At 36.0% G+C, this 19,237-nt stretch overlaps 2 protein-coding genes across 6 annotated transcripts in view; one reads left to right on the plus strand and one right to left on the minus strand.

Moving 5' to 3' along the window:
- The window catches only part of FBXL20 (F-box and leucine rich repeat protein 20), a 62,288-nt gene extending 53,095 nt beyond the window's left edge, over positions 1-9,193 (plus strand). For all 4 annotated transcript variants that reach the window (XM_039359164.1, XM_039359160.1, XM_039359162.1 and 1 more), the window contains 5 exons: positions 2,250-2,310; positions 4,048-4,092; positions 5,807-5,863; positions 6,722-6,934; positions 8,099-9,193. In XM_039359164.1, coding sequence (XP_039215098.1) covers positions 2,250-2,310; positions 4,048-4,092; positions 5,807-5,863; positions 6,722-6,934; positions 8,099-8,206 — 484 coding nt within the window. In that variant the 3' untranslated portion in view covers positions 8,207-9,193. The remainder of the gene's footprint in view (positions 1-2,249; positions 2,311-4,047; positions 4,093-5,806; positions 5,864-6,721; positions 6,935-8,098) is intronic.
- LOC120315195 (transcription factor CP2-like) overlaps positions 8,843-19,237 on the minus strand; it is a 30,603-nt gene continuing 20,208 nt past the window's right edge. For both annotated transcript variants that reach the window (XM_039359158.1, XM_039359159.1), the window contains one exon: positions 8,843-18,360. In XM_039359158.1, coding sequence (XP_039215092.1) covers positions 18,323-18,360 — 38 coding nt within the window. In that variant the 3' untranslated portion in view covers positions 8,843-18,322. The remainder of the gene's footprint in view (positions 18,361-19,237) is intronic.

Raw genomic sequence — 19,237 nt, forward strand, 5'->3', positions numbered from 1 at the left:
TTGTACTTTTTACCTGAACCAAATGCTTGTTTCACTAATGTAAAAAAGTTCATTCCTGGCCTTATAATGCCTATCTAAAGGGAAGAGCTTTCCTCACAATATTCTCCTAATAGATAGTAGTAATCATGTAAGCTTGTTATTAGATATCAGATTTGCCTCTTGCAGTTTGTACGTTTATCAAGAGTGACAACAGAACTGGCAACATTTCCCTAGACTAGAGTATTACCTTAATGAAGCTACAAAGGCAATTTGGAAATAAACCTCTGTTTGGTTATCAATGAAAGACACTCGCAGATACAGAACTTTTATTATACACATTAGAAAATTACAACATTGCATTACTTTTCGATATAACCGCCATTCAAACTGCAGCACTTGTCATAATGTCTTACAAGGTTTGAAATTCCTTAGTAGTAATCGCTCGATGCCAAATCTGGGCTATGAGGGAGGGTGATCAAAAACATCCCAATGAAACTGCTTCAAAAGTTCTTGGGTGCGGTCTAGTGGTGTGCGGGCGAGCATTATCGTGAACCAACACCACACCGGAAGTCAGCATGTCCTGACACTTGTTATGGATGGCTCGTCTGAGTTTTCATAATGTTTCACAATAGACTTCTGAACTGATTTTCAAACCACGCTCCATGAACTTCACTAGCAGTATTCCTTTGGCGTCTTCACATTTGGTAGAATTTTCTATGGCACCACTTCCAATGTGTTGGTTCACAATAATGCTCGCCCACATACCGCTGGATACACCCAAGAACTTTTGAAGCAGTTCCGCTGGGATGTTTTTGATCACCCCCCCCCCCATAGCCCAGATTTGGCGCCGAGCAACTACTAAGGAATTTCAAACCTTGTAGTAAGTTGTGACAAGTGCCTCAATTTGAATGGTGATTATGTCAAAAAGTAACACAATGTTGTAGTTTGTCAATGTGTATAATAAAAGTTCTGTGTCTGCGATTGTCTGTCATTGATAACCAAACGGATGCTTATTTCCAAATTGCCCTTGTATGTGGACAGCTCCTTGATCTCAGGCCTCCACCTTCATTCAGCATAAAAACAGACTCAAACGTACAGTGAGATGCAATCCTTGGAAGGGCTTTCTTTGCTTTGGTAACCTTATGCCATCCAGACTCTCTTCTAAATAAGAAGCTTTTAGATGCACAAATGTGAATGAGAGAAATCATTATAATAAAGCACTGCTTACTTATCTGTAACTGCAGTTCTTACAGTAGTCATCTGCAAATTTACACAATGCAACATATTACCTGGCTTCATCTCCAGTAACCTTAATTTTTCTTCAAGTCTTTTGTATCAGTCTTAGGAATTGAGGGGGTTCAGTGAGGACAGTGCATAGTCATATAGTACATATGAGGATGGGGTTCTTTTCAAAAGATGTTTGTAAGATCTGGGATGACTCTGAATGGGGCTATGTGGACGCACACAACCCACGTACATCAAATCATAAGACTGTTTGAAAAACTATAGTTGCAGGTAAGTAACCAGTTCTTCATCCACAGGACAATGTAGGAGTATGTAAGGATGTTAATATGTTTAGAATATATTCCATATCTTTGTGAGGAAATAATAAAACATCACTATGTAGAATAGTTTCATTATACTATTATGAACAGTGTCCATTTCCCTTTCGAAAGCTAACTTATTCAGAAACAACAATGTGATTCTTCCATAAATTGATTATTAAGATAATTTTGATTAGATCAGTTTGAGAACCTGAACAAAATTAACTTGCCCTGAAACAGTTTTATGAAGCATTGTTGGGAATCAAAGACAGGGCAGTGATATATGTTGGTGAAGGGAGGGGATAGATGACAAAAGGACTCAGCTAAAAGATGTTTCCTTAGCTAAGAAAGGCAAGCAGGAATGGAGATTTTTGTTTCCGAAAAATCTTCATTATTAGTGCTGGGAAACATAGTAAAAATATTAAAATTTAGAAATAAGTCATAAAAAGGAACAAGTTGTTTCTGAAATTTATAGTGTCTTATTTCTTTCTTCTATTAGTGTTTGATTTTCTTGATAGGATTGTTGATATCTAAAATCCCATGAAGTGGGAGTAGGAAGAATTCAACATCTCTCACCTATTTTGGAATAAGGAATTTAAAAAGTATTCCTTAGTTCATATTGGCTTTCTGAGATTTCAGAAGTAGATTTTAAATACTAAAAACTGTTTGTTGATATGTGTGTGTGTGTGTTTATTTGTTTATTTGTTTATTTATTTTCCCCTGCAGGATATTGGAAGTAGCTCGGTGTTCCCAGCTTACAGATGTGGGCTTCACAACTCTGGCTCGGGTAAGCATTTTATGTCAAGGCCGCCTTTTCCATTATAGCTAGTCCTCAAGTTAACAACAGTTCATTTAGTAATTATTCAAAGTTACAACAGCACTGAAAAACTGACTTATGCCCATTTTTCACACTTACAACCATTGCAGCATCCCCATCAATGATCAAAATTCAGATGCTTGGCAACTGATTCATATTTATAACAGTTGCAGTGAAGTCATGTGATCACTTTTTGTAATCTTCTGATAAGCAAAGTCAATAGGGAAGGCAGTTTCACTTAACAACCTTGTTACTAACTTAATAACTGCAGTGATTTACTTAACAACTGTGACAAGAAAGATCACAAAATGGGAAAAAACTCACTTGACAAATTTTTCACTTAGCAATAGAAATTTTGGGTTCAGTTGAGGGCTATCTGTAAATGCTTTTGTTTACTATCTATGCCAGTACTTCATAAGCGGACAGCTTCTGTTTCAATATTTCCTTGGAAGCCATTATGCTGTTGGTGCTGCACTGGAGCTTTAAGGATGGGAGAAAAAAACAGATACAGAGTTTCACATATCTAAATCAGTAATGTTAGTAGGTCTTGAGCCTAAACGGTAGGATTAGTCCTAGTAACAAAGAAGAAAGGGAAGCAAATTGAAGATCAAACTTGATAAGAAAAGAATATCATTCTGTTGCCTTTCCTGAAATATATGAAAAGCAGGACATGATGTCTCAAAAAAAAAAAAAAAAACCCCAACCCACGAGAATGAATGAACATAGAGTTTCCCCCCATTCATGCTTTATTACCAACATTTAGTTAATTAGTCAGTCTTCTCTTTTTGAGTCTAGAAGTGAATCCAAGATACAGGAAAAAACTAACTTATGCTGAGATATGGGAGCTTAGTGGTCTTTTCCAGTCCATATCTTTTCAAATAATATATCCTATGCCTGCTTTTTTGTATGAACATGAAAGATCAGAAAAGAACCAGAATTCTGAGCTCAACAGAATATGTGTTTCCAAGAATTTTTAAGATGATTGTAATTTAATAGTGTTATAGATGCTTGATGTGGTTGAATAGACGATGCAGCAAGTTAATATTTTTTATTGGTGGTGCTTTATCCATCAGTCTAAATTTAGTGCAAATATTACAAAACTTTTTCCTCTAATTTTAATTTTTTTTTTTACTCTTGTATTTTATAACTAGCTTTCTCCAGTCTTGGGCCCCATTGTTCTTGAAATACCATGCCCATACTTCACCTCTGGTCACAGTGGTTGAATATGATAGGAATTGAAATGTAATAACATGGAGATCAGTGACTGGTTTAAGGCCATAATGCATAGATACCTATGCCTCATTAATGTAACCCATTTGAAGTATATTTGATTAGTTACATACCATCCAGTGCTAAAAATAAAACTCAGTTCATGGAATAAGAACAAATTGCTTTGACAGAATTTCAGTAAAATTATATAATCTGTTGCGACTGCAAACTTTTATGTTTTTTTAGAGTCAAGTCAGAAAGGGGGGGGAGCAATATATTTCCATATTTATTTCTGAACAAAATTAACTTGCCCTAAAACAATTTTAATACATTACATGTAATCGAGTTCTCTGGCAAACTTGTTTTTTTTATCCTTATTTTTAAGTAAGTTTTCCAATTGCTTACACTGAAATTATTTCCTAGTAACAAATGAAACTATTCTGCAATACCAGGACATGTTTCAAAAACAAATTAATCTTTAATGTGTATGTTTTCCAGAATTGTCATGAACTTGAAAAAATGGACTTGGAGGAATGTGTTCAGGTAATTGTACTATTTTCAACCTATTTTCTAGATTATGTAGTTAAAAGTTATCTAATGAAAAAGAAATTGTAATTTATCAAGAATATGCTTGATTTTGCTTTTGAGCATCATAGCAAGCAGTGAAGCAAGAAATATTTTTGAGTGATAATTTGGCTGTGAGACCACTCTGTAATGATGAAGATGGGGTATTACTAATATATAATGGGTTATTTACCTAAGGAAGATAATTCATGGTTGTAATGCCACAAGTTGAAATAAGTCTCTGAATCACATTTATTGACTTTGTAATGAAATTCAGAATTAGAACAAGTGCAGGCATATCCAATCTTTTGGCTTGCCTGGGCTGCACAGAGTGAAGAGGAATTGTCTTTGGCCACATATAAATATATAATATAGTTAACATAATATAAATACACATAATAATGTTAAAGGTTTATGGTCTTACAGGGCTGCATTACTTAGCTATCCAGTGCCCCATACAGCCATTGGGCCGCAGGTTGGACACGCTTGCTCTAGTCTAGTGGGAAACAGCTGATCCACTTCCACTTTTCTCTTTTGTGGTCCAGTAAACATCTTTCAAAGTGTGCAATACATAAGGCAGAAAGCTTCCTCACTGTGCTTCATTGGCTGCTTTAAGCAAACAAGGAAAAATGTCTATGCAGTTTCCTAACATCCCATTTCCATTCTTTATTACACATTACCAGAGAGTTTGAGAATATATCAAAGCTTCTGCTCTGCTGCTACTTTGGAGATTAATCAGTTTAGTTGCATACCATTATATTATGAAGATTCACAGACATAATAACTAGGAAAAGGATTAGATTACATGATGGGAAACAACTGGTATGTCATCTACCAGTATCCTTAGTATCAGCCTGGGAATAAGAGGAACAAAGTAGAGAAAAAGTTTTTAAAGTACAGAGGATTGATTTCAGTTCTCCATGGTCTTGTGCTGCTTCTTTTCTTTTAATCAGATCCCTCCATAATTGTCAGCAGTAATTAATTTGTGATTAAGTGAGTTTTCAGGTCTTCTTCAGATTAATGTTCCTCTTAGTTATTAATTGTAAAGAGCCCCAAATTTTAAATCCTATTGAGAAAAATCCTGTATAATTTGAATTAGAAAGAGACACTTTATCTAATTTATGGATACCCTAGAGTTATTATTGGCTTAGAAATACAATACTTTCAGCTTGTGCTTGAGGTGGAAAAAATGAAATTTTGATTTTGGGTTTTACCAATTAGATAGACTTGATGTTATTGAAATGGCTAGTTTATATTATTTTGTAAAAGTAAAAAGTTGAAGTTTGATGTTGATATTCTACTTTACTTTACCAAAGGAAGTCAGAAGTCAATGCCTCTTCTTAATTTTTCTCTCCCTTACCTCACTTCTCCACTTCCTTTTCCCTTCCCTATCTTTTCCGCTATTTACTTTTGTATTTTCATTGTATCGTATACTATAAACTAATAAAACTTTTGGAACAGAAAAAGAAATACAGTACTTTCTATATTAAGCAATTCACATTTTGGTTTTTGGCACCACCCAAAATCCTTATTTTGGAAATGACCAGAGAAAAATCAGTACTTCTCCTAGCAATCCTCCTCTTCAAACTTTATGTTGTGTCTGGAAGAACGCTAACACAAAATGATGCATATGAAACTCCTTGCCAGTACAATACAGAGTTTTAGTTTCAAACATGTCTTTGTTTTCTTCCAGATAACAGACAGCACCTTAATTCAGCTTTCCATACACTGTCCACTGCTCCAAGTTTTGGTGAGTTAATATTTTTCTTGCAGGCTAACATTTTACCCAACCCATTTTTTCATCTGTACTATAGAATTTTAGAATATGAGTCAAAAGAGCCAAGAGAATATTTTATTATATATTTTAGTTGAAGAGCACCTTTAAGAGGCTGAGTTATACAGCTGAACATATACTTTACATACAACCAGATAAAACTCAATATTCCATAAATGCCCTGAATAGGACTGCAGCCTGTTAAATGTCACCCTAAATAGCTTTTATATGTTATAAAAGGGCCAAGTATGCAATAACTTGAAAAAAACACTAGCCTCTGCAGAAATCTGAAGAGGAGAAAAGGGAAGGCCTGGCTGAGGAATTCTGGGAGTTGAAGTCCACAAGTCATAAAAAGACCAAGTTTGAAGACCCCTGCTATAGAACACTCTTCTGGAGATTAGGATTAATGTGTTACACACTTAGCTGTTCCCCCACGTGTCTGAGTCTTGTAGCTTTGCTAGTCAATGTAGATATGATATATTTATGAATTGAATTGTGTATGACATCAAGCATTTGGTTTTATTAAACTGCGATTGTTTTAACATTTGTAAGCCATCCATAATCACTTTGGAGATCATTTACCTATGATTCAAATTTAAAAATTGCAGAGAGGAATTGACATGTTACCCAAAGTATACATGGAATTGGGGTTCTTATCTGAAGAAAAGAGAATCCCTGAGGCCTGTATATTTTCACCTGAAGGATTGTGCAGAATTTCAGCAGAACAGATTGTAGAGGATAATTGAGGCCTGGGTCTGGTAAATTAGATTGAAAAAATCTGCATAGCCAAGTCTTGATTACCACCTGTTGCTTTGTTTTCTCTTTTAATGGCAGAGTTTATCACACTGTGAGCTGATCACTGATGATGGTATTCGCCATTTAGGCAACGGTGCCTGTGCCCATGATCGTTTGGAGGTCATTGAGCTGGATAACTGCCCCTTGATCACAGATGCCTCCTTGGAACACCTCAAGAGCTGCCACAGCCTGGAAAGGATAGAATTGTATGATTGCCAACAGATTACCCGAGCTGGAATTAAGAGACTCAGGGTAAGAATACATTTACATTGTTTGATAGATTGATGTATGTACAGTTCTAGCTCCTGTACTTATTTAACTCTTTTCTCATCCTAACAATAGCTGCAACTACTTAGAACATATTCTTCAAACTGAAAGTAAGAATATATGGCATAATGTCAGCATATTAGACTTAGTATTCAGTTTCAACTGGGAAGCTATAGCTTCAAGGCTCCATTCACCCACAGAATGCACTGGAAATTGGGAGTCAGTTATTCTCTCAGTCCAACCTTTCTTGCAGGGCTGTGATAATTATAAGATAAAATTAGAACAGACTTCCATGTAAACAGCTGAGATAAAAGACAGGACATAAATCTGACAAATCAATAGTAAATCAAAATCTAAGACTTGTTGCCTGGTAGGTTAAGAATGAGATTGAAATTAGTTTCCAACTTTACTAAGTATTCATAGGACCAGGTGACTATTGGTAATTTTCTATAAAAATATATCCTTTTAATAGATAGCCAAAATTTAATTTATCTCATTACTTCCTTCCTTCATCTGAGATATTTTGATTGTTTGAGGGCCTTCCATGCTTTCTTGAGAGAATGGTGATATTCATGGACACTAGTTAGATTCTTCTCAGTGCAGAAAAGCCCTTGCACAGCCTTGCACATTATTTAAAGGAGCTCAAATAAGATAATTATTTACACAGTTCAAGCATCCTAATAACTTAATTGCTGACCCAAATGTTACATCTTGGCCTGATGATGAAATAGCCCTTCAGTCATGCATGTTTGTGTCCCTACACCTCAATTTTGTTTTCATGTGTGAATCAGTGTCTTTTACAAATCTACAGAAAGTGAGATTAAGGGAAGTTCTCTTTACAGAAGCAACCAGATAATAGAGAAAATATTGAAGTAAAAAAAAAATACATATGCATAAAACTAAACTGGGGAAGATTGGAAACAACCCATTGGTTTTCCTTAAAATATCTTTCTGGCTCTTACAGCATATTTTTTCTGCATAAAAAGAGTCTAATATTACTTCATGTTCAACTTTTTTACATAATATTTTCTCTGCATAAAAAGGGTCTAATATTATTTCATGTTCAACTTTTTAAGTTTACAATCTTTGTTCATGTTTTTGGTATTTTAAAGTTTTTCTAAATGGGAAAAAATGTGTTTGTCTTTTCAGACCCACTTACCGAATATTAAAGTCCACGCCTACTTTGCACCTGTAACTCCACCACCATCTGTGGGGGGCAGCAGACAGCGTTTCTGCAGATGTTGCATCATCCTATGACGTGAGAGCCAGTCTACCTTGTGAAAAACAAACTGAGTATTTAAATTACCCTTCTAGAAGTTACAGTGGACACCAGTATCTCTGCCAACAAAATGATGCCAGTGCTCTTTCACCAGGGCCTTTGGAAAACAAAACAGGGGAAGCTGGTGCAAAACATTGTTCCCCTTTTTTATCCCACATAAAAAGACACACACACACACACACACACACAAACACACACACACTCTAATATATACATACTTATTCCAATAGACTGAAGGTCTCTGAAACTGAGGACCTAAATCTATGGGAACTTTATCCCCTTCCCCCCTCCCCCCATTGCCCCGTGGGTGGATTGCTATAATTGTAAACCATTCCTACAAAGCCGGCTCAGAAGAAATCATGGGGTGGCGGGTGGGAGAAAAGAATTGTTGGTTGAATCACTTCGCACTTCAGAAGAACTGCTGTTGCTTCCAAGAGAGGGAGAAGTTGTTCTTTTGACACTGAAAGCAGCAAAAAAAAATGATGTTGGGATTGAAGGAGAGATTTATAACTGAGGAGGAACAAACATGAGCACTGAACCTTGAAGATACTGTTCAGTAGGAGGAAAATGTACAAAGCAAAAAGAAAACACAATGCCCTTGGGTATATTTTTTATTTTAAAAGAAAAAAAAATCATATATGTGTTAAGGAATGTTAAAACAGCAGCCATTGTGAGATGTAGATTCCTGCGCTTCTGTACTTCCTTGTTTTCTGTGCCGGCACATACACTGAGCATGCTCATCTTGGAGGTTCAGCAGTTTCTCTTCTTTTATAATATTTGGCTCAGAGGCTTCCTAGATTGTTGTGATGATAAAGCTAGAAATCTGTAATGTCAGGCCTGCTATCTTTTTCCCCCCATTCTCCTCAGTATCTTCTTTTTTATATAAACTAGATGTCTAAATCTGAAACTGTATGAAATGACTGAACATATAATACACATGCCAAGTTAATATTTCTTTTCAAAAAGGCATCTTTATACCACTAGGAGATAAAGCTTTTAAAACAGCTGTGAAATGGGTTGAAGTTATAAAAGCAAAAACCCTTTTATAAAGATTATTCTACATTTTTTTAAAGAAGTAATGCAATCTGGGGAGAAGAGAGAATTTCTGTCTATTATAATCACTTCCAAAGGAATGGGTGCCTCATAAATCAGAAATGGTATATAAAAATAGGTTATTCTAATTTCAGTGACAAATACCCTCTTCCGTTATTAGATGAACTTGGAAAATTCTTTTTCAAATAGCTGGATATTTATAGAAACTACATCAGATGTTTGCATTTTATTTAGAAATAAGTAGAACTCATGATGGAAAAATTCACAAGGTCCATCCAGTTCAACACTGAAGGATATATTTACTGAACTTGGTTTGATTTGCTTAAAGCTGTTTCAGTGTTTCAAAAAACACTGGAATCAATTTTCAGAAGCCATTTTTAGTGTCAAACATGGTTTCAAAGGGCTGTGGGGATGATACGGCAACATTCCAACATTCTCTTCACAAATAATGCAAATGGAACTCCAAAACACTTGCCAAAGGTCATTATATACTTTCTGTTATACCCAATGTCCTGCTTTTATACATACTTCTTATTAGTGAATATTTATCATTTGCTTTTGCCATTCAAACTATTGGATGTGCTGCTTTTTCTCCTTCTGTACCAGTATTTGACACAGTATGACTTACATAACAGGTTTCTTTTTCTTTTGCAGGACAGTTGACTGCAAAATTTAACGTAGAGTTTAGATCTTTCCCAATGAGGTTCTTTGGTTGTTTGGATTGCAAACTCCCATTATAATATCACACTCATCTCAGCCTTCAGATTTGAACACTATGTATTTCAAACATCAGGGCAATTTTACTATTGTCTCAATACACCCTGTTGATACAAGAAATTGAAACCTACCCTGGAAATGGCAATATTTCAGAATGTTCAGTTGATAAGATCAGGGAGGCAGAAAGACAACAAGGCAAGAGACATTAAGTATTCCCTAAGTTACTTAGTAGTTAGTAAGTTAGATTTTAAAGGGACGGTGGTCTTCACCCACTTCTGGAAGCAAAAGCCCAGCACAGATTGCAACGTGGTATCCAGACAACCTCCCATATTTTACATTAATTTATTTTTCCCTTGCCAAGCTTATAGATGTTTTAAAAACTTTCTTAATTATTCTAAGGTGAGGTAGAATTCCACTGTTTTATTAAATCATTCTGTGACATTATTTTTATTTTTCTTAGCAACACATTTACTTAGAGATCAGAAAATATGTTTTCTCATTGCTCCGTATGAAATTTGTGCTATGATCTCTATATTCACAATTTCTTTTTGCACAGATACCTGCTTTTTTACACAAACATTTACAATGAATTTTATCAACCCCCACCAATATATAGCTTTTATAGAAGTTTAAATTTAGACTGTTCCAAAAGATTTTTTAAAAAATAATTTTTTAAATGTCATTTCTCTCTTCCCTATAATCTCTTCTAATTTATAGTTTTAAATGATCATCTGGCTCAAGTAGGGAAACACAATTATTGATTATCAACTCTAATATATATTATTGATCCAGTGTTACAGTGTAATTCCTTCTTTTCAATCCTAAACACCATGATGGTGATTATTATCCAGAACAAATTAGAAACTTGTATATGTTACCACCTTGTCAGTGGTTAGCAAAGCTTTGAAAATAAAGCTTTGTTTTGGATTTTTTTTTCTATGAACATGGGATAAATGTCATGTGTTACTCATGTGCACAGCCCCTTAGGATGAATGGAAATATTTGCTACATTACATATACTATATTTTCAGTTTAAATGGTTCTCTTAAATGTTCCAATCTGTCTAACAGTAATATAGGGCTACTTGATCAGGGTACAGATAGAAATAGCTGTAATTATGTCACATCTGGGGTTGAGAGAAAGACTGAGCAAATTGGTAAGATGAATTTCTAGGGTTTTCTTCTATGGATTTTTAAGATTCAGCATCAAAATATGCATTTTACTTGCATTCATGACACTAAATAAGGATTTGCCATAATTGCCAATAATGGACTGCATTTTCTGGAGTTAGAACCCCAAAGACAAACAAGGGTGTTATTACTCCATTATTTACCTGGATGTCTGGCTGCTGCTTCAAAGAGCAGATGAGTCTTAGTATTAATGATTAATGTTAGAAAAAATCTTGGCTTTGACAAACATCAGATTTGATCTGAGGAATGTATTATGTGATGAACATTTCCCATTCTCTAAAACTCTATGGGTTGTCCAAACTCAGGAGCTGGATTTGATGAAGATGTATGACTAAACTGCTTCACAAAAAAGATCAGAGTGAAGAAATAGAATTTAACAGTTTCATGATTCTAAATTGATGTGTTAAAATAATTTGTATGAAATGGAGCCAAGACATTCTACAGTAGGATATCTCCCTTTCTACAAGGCAAGGCGAGAAAATACTAATGTTTCTAAAAGCACCATTCCCAGATTTGGCTCTGCTATTTTCCCAAGAGCATTTATGCCCATCAGCTCTGTCTAGGACACCTTTTATTTTCAGACTGTTTCTTCCCTTGTCCTAATTTTCCTCCTTTTCTAGACTGATATGCCCACAAAGCATATTAGCAAGAACTCCTAATGTCCAACCTGGAGATACATCAGAATTCCTTCAAAGCTGGGTCTGGGCCATAAAGTTAGTATGTATTTACACGCCGATGCACTCGCCTCACTTCATTTCCAAAATCTCTTCAACACCATAATTGCTGAGTTACTGGCTACAAACCATGTGACCAGCATAGCTGCTACAGAATTTGTTGCCATCGCTAGGTAGCATGGGCAGTGGAAAGCAAAAAAAAATCCAGCATGCTAGGTATTGTTTCTCTTCACCCTTTTTAGAGGAACCATCACTTCCAATTTCTCAGCATTTATTCCCAGAGACTACCAGGGAAGGCTATGATCTCAGTATCTGCCCTGTATAATAAGAGACGAAAAGGATGGGAAAAGTCCTAGAGTCTTCCTAATCGAATCAACTCAAGGTGTGAGGAGAAGTTCTGCAGCAATCCCCGTATTCCATTCCTGACTGCAGTTGTCGATGCCCGGGCTGCCATCAGACGGGAAAGAGCTGAACATCTAATGGAAGTGTCCTGGTCTCTATGCAATTTAGATAATTCCATTAAAGAACAGACAGAAAGGAGGGGAACAGTCTATGAGCCACCAATAGCCAGCCCCAGAATTCACACATGCAAATTTACCTCAGGTTAATAAATTCTGTAAAACCCCCAATACAAAGTAGGATTTAAGAATTTTTCCAATTTAAGAATTCCTATGACGCACAATTAGTGGATATTTTCTTTGCAGCTCACATGCCTGCTTTGTGCCTCTTCTTGCCTGAAGCATATAACATTTTAGGATTGAATGGGAAAATCATCAGAATTGTGAGGAGTGGCAAAAACTCTATAGGCGGGAGGCTAACGGGATGTGCCCACATAATGAACCCGTATAACTACACATAATCTAAAGAGAGTCACAAGTGTCATGGTAGAGTTCAACAGTGCATATACACTAAGTTGTTATATGCCCTCCCGCAAGTTTCATAAGACAAAATGAAGTTCTTGTCTCAATACAGAAAAAGATATCATTCAAGATACTGTATTTCACATTCGTCATTATTCCTGAACATTTTTTTAGTTTGGATATGTAATGTATAAATTGCCATATCAAATATTAAAGGTTTGGGATGAAAACATCCAATATAGAATATCTCAAGAAAGACAAGAGGTTTATTTAGATATTTCTCAGGTACCCCTTATCTTCCATTCAACAGCTCTTGAGGTATTGATGGTAATCAGTATAGCCAATCTCATATCCCCATGCACTCCTGCCTATAGGATATACTGATTCAGTCATCCTAGATTGAACAGGAAAAAGATTTTTGCAGATTTTGAAAGAACTGGGCGTTATAATCATAATTTTAAAAAGAACCCACTATCGCCCAGTTCATAGCATGTTAGTGCTATTCTTGACACCAAAGAGGGTTGATTTTCCTGGAAATCAATCAATCCCTACCACATACAGATAACTGCCATAAATGAACATGTCCAGACCATAACACAATAGATTAGCTCAATTGAAAGACCTATCCTGAAAATACAGCCTAATTCTGGAATGCTTGAACAAATCCTGTTAATCTTCCTGAGGTTGACAATTGATCTAAAAACATGTATGATCACAAAACTGAGAAATTCATCTCAGACTTCCCAAACCAAGGAGTAAAGGCAGTAAATATATTAATTGGATCAAAGATCTATGTTATGCCTTTACTTTTCCACTAATGTCAAGTTAATGCATTCTATATAATGCAGCTGGACCCCATTGCTATACTTGTATCCAGCCTTTGTGCCTTAGATGAATTCAGTCTTCCCCCAGATTCAGAAATTGATTCTCCCCTCCTATCTTAGCCTTAATGTACAATTAGAGGGTGTTTGGCAAAAACGTGGATGTCAGATGGCTGTTAAGTTTTATTTGAACAGAACAGAGGAATTCAGAATTTAAGTCTTCTCATCTTCAACAGACCCATTTGGGTTGCAGAACTTCATTGGTTGTTTCCTATACCAAAGTAGCCTAAAAGACCCCAAGTATGCCCACTCTTTTACCCATATTTTATTTACTAAATTTGTTTGTTGCCGTCTTGCCATGAGGCGAGACACAAATGTCTCCAAAGATATCTCTGATGCATACTTTTCTGGTATCCTATTTTGTAAAACACAAGCTTAATTTACATGCCTCAGTCAAGCTGTCTTTAGCAGGTAGGTTTAAGGCATTCAGGTATAAAATCCCACCCACCAGGTCATTCTGCTCTGTAATAGAAAAACATATACATTGCGCTTACATTAGAGTCGAGCTCACCCAGTTACTAACCAAAAACCAAAATCACACAGAGCTTCCAATAAGGTTTAACTGATTACATATCTACTTTCATAATAAATTTTGAAAGAGGGATGGTGTCTGTCTTCCCCCAGAAGAAATACCATCTGAATCTTTTGTCTTGCCTCAAACATGAGTCAATGGTGGGGGAGATTCTCCACTGTAAAATGCTGACTATAGTTAGAAGGCTATTATTATTATAATTTACAGTCTTTAATCTTTTCTTATTTAATTAGAAATCACAATAACCTGAGATGTCAAAATATTAATATTGGCATTGGACATGTCTGTACCTAAACAGTAACAGCAAATGCCTCAGCAAAAAATTGCACAGAACTCTCTAGACATATGCTGTGTTATCTATTTTGGAAAACAATACTGACATTTCAGCTGAATTACATAGTAAATGTCCTGGGAATGACTTCAATGACTGATCTGAAGAACCTCCCGCTCTGCTGAGTCAATAAAATCTAATGCTCAAGGTATGCTAATACAGTGATATTGCAAAATTCTAAAGCAATTATTCACAAATATACTTAGTAATATACTTAGCTATAAGATAGAACTGTGGAAATTAACAGTTCAGCATTGTGAAGACTACTGTTGATACTCTGTTGTCTGATACAGTAAGGGGTAGTAGACTAGGAGGGCTCCTCTTAAAATCCACTCTTATCTCTAGTTTTAAGCATGTTCAGCTCCAGATTGTTCCATCTGCACCAGTTGTTCAACCTCCCATTGAACAGACTTATCACCATCTTGCATGAGACCAATGACTATTGTATCATCTGCAAAATCCAATATTTTAACAGAGGGATCTTTAAGAGGTGCAGTCATTGGTATATGGAGAAAAAAGTAACGGGGAGAGCACACAGCCCTGGGGGTGTTTGATCTGATTTTCCCAACCTTCACCTATTGCTTTTTATCTGTCAGAAAGCTTATAATCTGTTTACAAGTATGGACAGGCACAGTTAGCTGAATCAGTTTAGAACGAAGAATTACTGGAATAACAGTACTGAAGTCTGCAAAAAGGACCCTTGCATAGGTCCCTGGGGATTGTCCAGACGTTGGGTATTTGAAGTTTATATACCAAATATATATAGAATTTAGAACCCTAATATCGTAATATAATGGAATTCAATCAATTCCCTAGGAAACCAGTGTCAAAGCACTCACACAAGCACTTTTTAATTAAATAAGTGTTTTATTGAACATTTTACTCCTGAAACTATAGAGTATCTGTTTTAAAATTTTAAGATTGCATTTATACAACAATTGATATTTTGCTTAGTGTGAAAAAAGCTACTTTGGATATATAGAGCATAATTCTCTTTAACAAATATACTAGACATTCACATGGAAATCTTGCCATTTAGTCCCCTAAGTATAAACTATAGAGAAATCTGTACATTTCAAGAACATGGAATCTGTGTATTCACTGCTACTGAAAACTACTGCAGATGTAATAATGGCAATTTACTACAACCAAAATAAGCACATGGATCAATGTGTTTCTATTTTATATTACAACCTTGATCAAGTTCATTGTGTAGGAAACTTGTTGCAAAAAATTACCTAGTTCCCAATACTTGGCCTTCTGTCACCATGAGAAAAAGCTTCCCAAGAAGAAATTTGGAGGAACACATTGGGTAATTTAAGTGGTCTTCAAATTGTCTTTTAGAATTAATTTAGATTTGGATGCACAGTTAATGCACAAGGAATTCTTGTGCTCCAAAATAATGGAAACAGGAGTGTAACCTATTTAACTGGAATTCTAAAATCTATGGTATGCTGTATTGTAAGTATTAACTCTCTTTGGAAATTAATGCTAGGTCTGTGGCATATCAAATGGTTTTCATAACAAATCCATCTACTACAATATAAAAGGACAGATCAAAAATAGTCAATGTATGAAGATTGAAAATCAACATATCTTAATTAAAACGTAATAAGTTTACATGTTCCAAATAATTTCCCTGGAGTAATTTTAGATTTCTCCCCACTTTACAAAGGGCAGACCTAAATTTATTGTATTGTACAATATTGCTAGCAAAATTTATCAGCAACAGTAAAGTTACCAATCAATACCTACCTGAAACAAGTGTTTTCCTCATATCCTGTACAACAAAACACAGATTTAGAATATGGTATATGAAGAAAGCTTTGAGTTGGTAAATTGTAATGTTGTAGGTTAAAGCTTTCATTAATATCTGGAAACTGATTAAAATATTAAGATGGTCAACTTTCCGAACATTCAAATTTAAATGGGATTTCCTTTGCTTAGGAAAGGCAAAAGTTTTTTAAACATCACATAAGTTCTGCATCACAAACTGGATCACTATTCAAAGGGATAGGCGTGCTTTGCGCTCTTGACTTAGCACTTCATATGTGTTTGCATTAATACATTATGTTTATTTCTTATAAAAATAGATGCTCTTGATTACTTTATAATTATGTTGCCGCTTTCCTATTGTGCAGAATTTAGAAATCAATACAAAAAACCCCCACCCAACTGGTAACAGATGGCAGAAAGCTACAGTCATGTTTTAATATAAAAAGCTTAAACAAAATAATAATAATAATATCCAAATAAATTTTTTAAAAAAGATTGCAGTGAAATAATGATTTAAGCCATATGAATCCAGAAATGTTTCTTATGAAAAAATGTAAAAGCTAATGGGTTACAGGCACTTTCTTTGTTGATACATTATTTAATAGCAAGATTCTGTGCACATTTACTCAAATGTCAAGGACTGTTGAGGTCACTAATGGTTATTCATAGATAAGCAAATGAATAAGTGCAAACTAAACTATTTGAAAATCATCCAATCATCCATTTCAATATTTGATTGGCTTTTTAAATTAAAATGCTGGCAAAAGTTGACATCCAATGTCCCGTAATCTGTATTTTATAAATGTAAAAATAACAAATGTTTGAAGAAGTTTCTTTGCTTGCCCTGGTGGTTAGAATATATAATAATTTGATATTTATGGAAGATTGTTACATAGTCTCTTGTATGACCTTAACTCTTTGAATTTCTCCACCAAGAATCATCAATATCTAATTATATTTTCCAGTAGAAGCTGACAAAAACAATTGGCACGTCAATTGTCAAAATCAAAGAAAGCTACACTAATAAAATTGCAACCCTAATGAGTGCACAGACAAATCTGCCTTTTGGTTAAGGGAAGAATGAAAAGCAAATCCTAAAGAGGTTTCCTTTTCAACCTAACATTTTCTAGTGTTGTCATATTGAGCTAACCATTAATAATCAGTTGAAAAGCAAAGCTCTGCATTGCTTGGGCATTTTTATAGAAATTGGCAAAAGTAGATGGCCCTATAGCATTCTCCACAATTCCAGGTAATTGACTGATGCACCATCTGTGCAGTGAGCATGGCTGTTCACCTTCATCACAGAGGCTGCAAACATTATTTGTAGAAAAGGCCCAACCAAAAAACATGGGGCTTTTTTATTTGCCTTGCAAATAAATTGATTAGAGAAGGGGTGTCAAACTGCCAGCCCATGGGCCAGGTGCATCATAGTAAAACCACGCCCACCCCATTGCCGGCAATGGCAAAAAAGCCGTGATATGTCATGACACGTCACGTGATGTTGCGAGTTTGACACCCCTGGACTAGAGGATGAGTTTCCCACACAGAAATACTCTCGACTATAGCTTGCTTCCCTTTACAGCATAATCAGTCTGTGATTGCCCCCTCCCTCTTGCAAGGGAGAATTATTGAGTTTGTAAAGCATCAATACCCATATGTTCATTCTCTTAAAAGCACTTTATCAGGTTTCATCACTACAGCAACCATCTTCCTCCTAACAAAAAATGTGGACTTTTGCAAATGATATCATTAGAAACTGATAATTATGCAAATAGTCATTTTGCTTGCAACTTATTAGATAATCAGTTGATAATATACATCATTCTTTGGAGTCTATGTAAGTGGTGACATGGTTGCCACTTTCTTTTTGCAAAAAAATATGGAAAAAAAATCCCTGTAGTTTATTTCAGTACAGATTCCTGTTGCTAAGATCTGTCTCGGATGATGTCAGCCTTGAGTTCATTGGTGTAGAGTCAATTTGTGGAGTATTGCTATTAATATTCTTATTGCACCTGCTTTTGCATCTTTCAGCTCCCCGTCTTCTTGCAAGCCAGTAGCACACCGTCAAGAAGGTCCTAGTTTATTTTAGAACTAAATGGTAGCCTTCGGCATTCTGTACTGTAGTGACACATAAGACAAGACAAAACCAAGTCACTTTTTAAATAGTTGTTCCTAAAAACAATGGGAGTTTTCATCCTTAGGATGGGCCAGTATTGGGTAATTATAGGGTCTATTTTTGTAACTTAGAAAAAAAATCAAAGAGATTGCTTCAAAGGGAGATTTTTTGCAGTCTTCTTCAAAAGCCTCTAAAGCAGGGGTATCAAACTCAATTTCATTGAGGGCCGCATCAGCATTGCGGTTGCCCTCGAGGGGTGTGTGGTCAGGGTGGGTGTGGCCTACTAGGTGGGCATGGATGGAGTGGGTGTGGCCTACTGGGTGGGCATGGCCAGCTCTACATCGTTCGCGTCAAGGGTGCCTGTGGGAGCCTAGGCAGGAATGGGTCAGATCTGAGGGTCTCTGGCAGAAGGGGGTGGGACGGGGGCAAGCGCCAAGGCATGGTCCATTTCTTCTTTTCTCACAAAGGGTGACACCTCCCCAGCATGCACCCAGGGGGCGGGGCTGACGCAGTGGGCTGGTTCCTCGCTGTTTCTAGACGGCCTTGTGGAGCTAAGATTGAATGCATTTCAGCATAGATGGCCACCACAAAATTGTACAGTGGCTTCCGGCCGGCCTGGGCCAGGGCCAAAGCAGCAGGGGCCGTTCCCTCACTGTTTCCAGGATGGCTTTGCGGGCCACATGAAACCACTTCATGGGCTGCATCTGGCCCTGGGGCCTTGTGTTTGACATGTCTGCTCTAAAGGAATATTTTAAGTTACTTCCCCCTCTGCTGAAATATTAAATGAATTTGTTGTGCTTTGTATACTTAATTGGATAAGTATAATATTTTTTCAGGACTCCACTGTCTACCACTATATGTGCAATATTCTCCTGCTAA

This window comes from Crotalus tigris, unplaced genomic scaffold (genome assembly GCF_016545835.1).
Source record: "Crotalus tigris isolate CLP2741 ecotype Arizona unplaced genomic scaffold, ASM1654583v1 scf7180000019068.10715455, whole genome shotgun sequence".
Classification (NCBI taxonomy): Eukaryota; Metazoa; Chordata; class Lepidosauria; order Squamata; family Viperidae; genus Crotalus; species Crotalus tigris.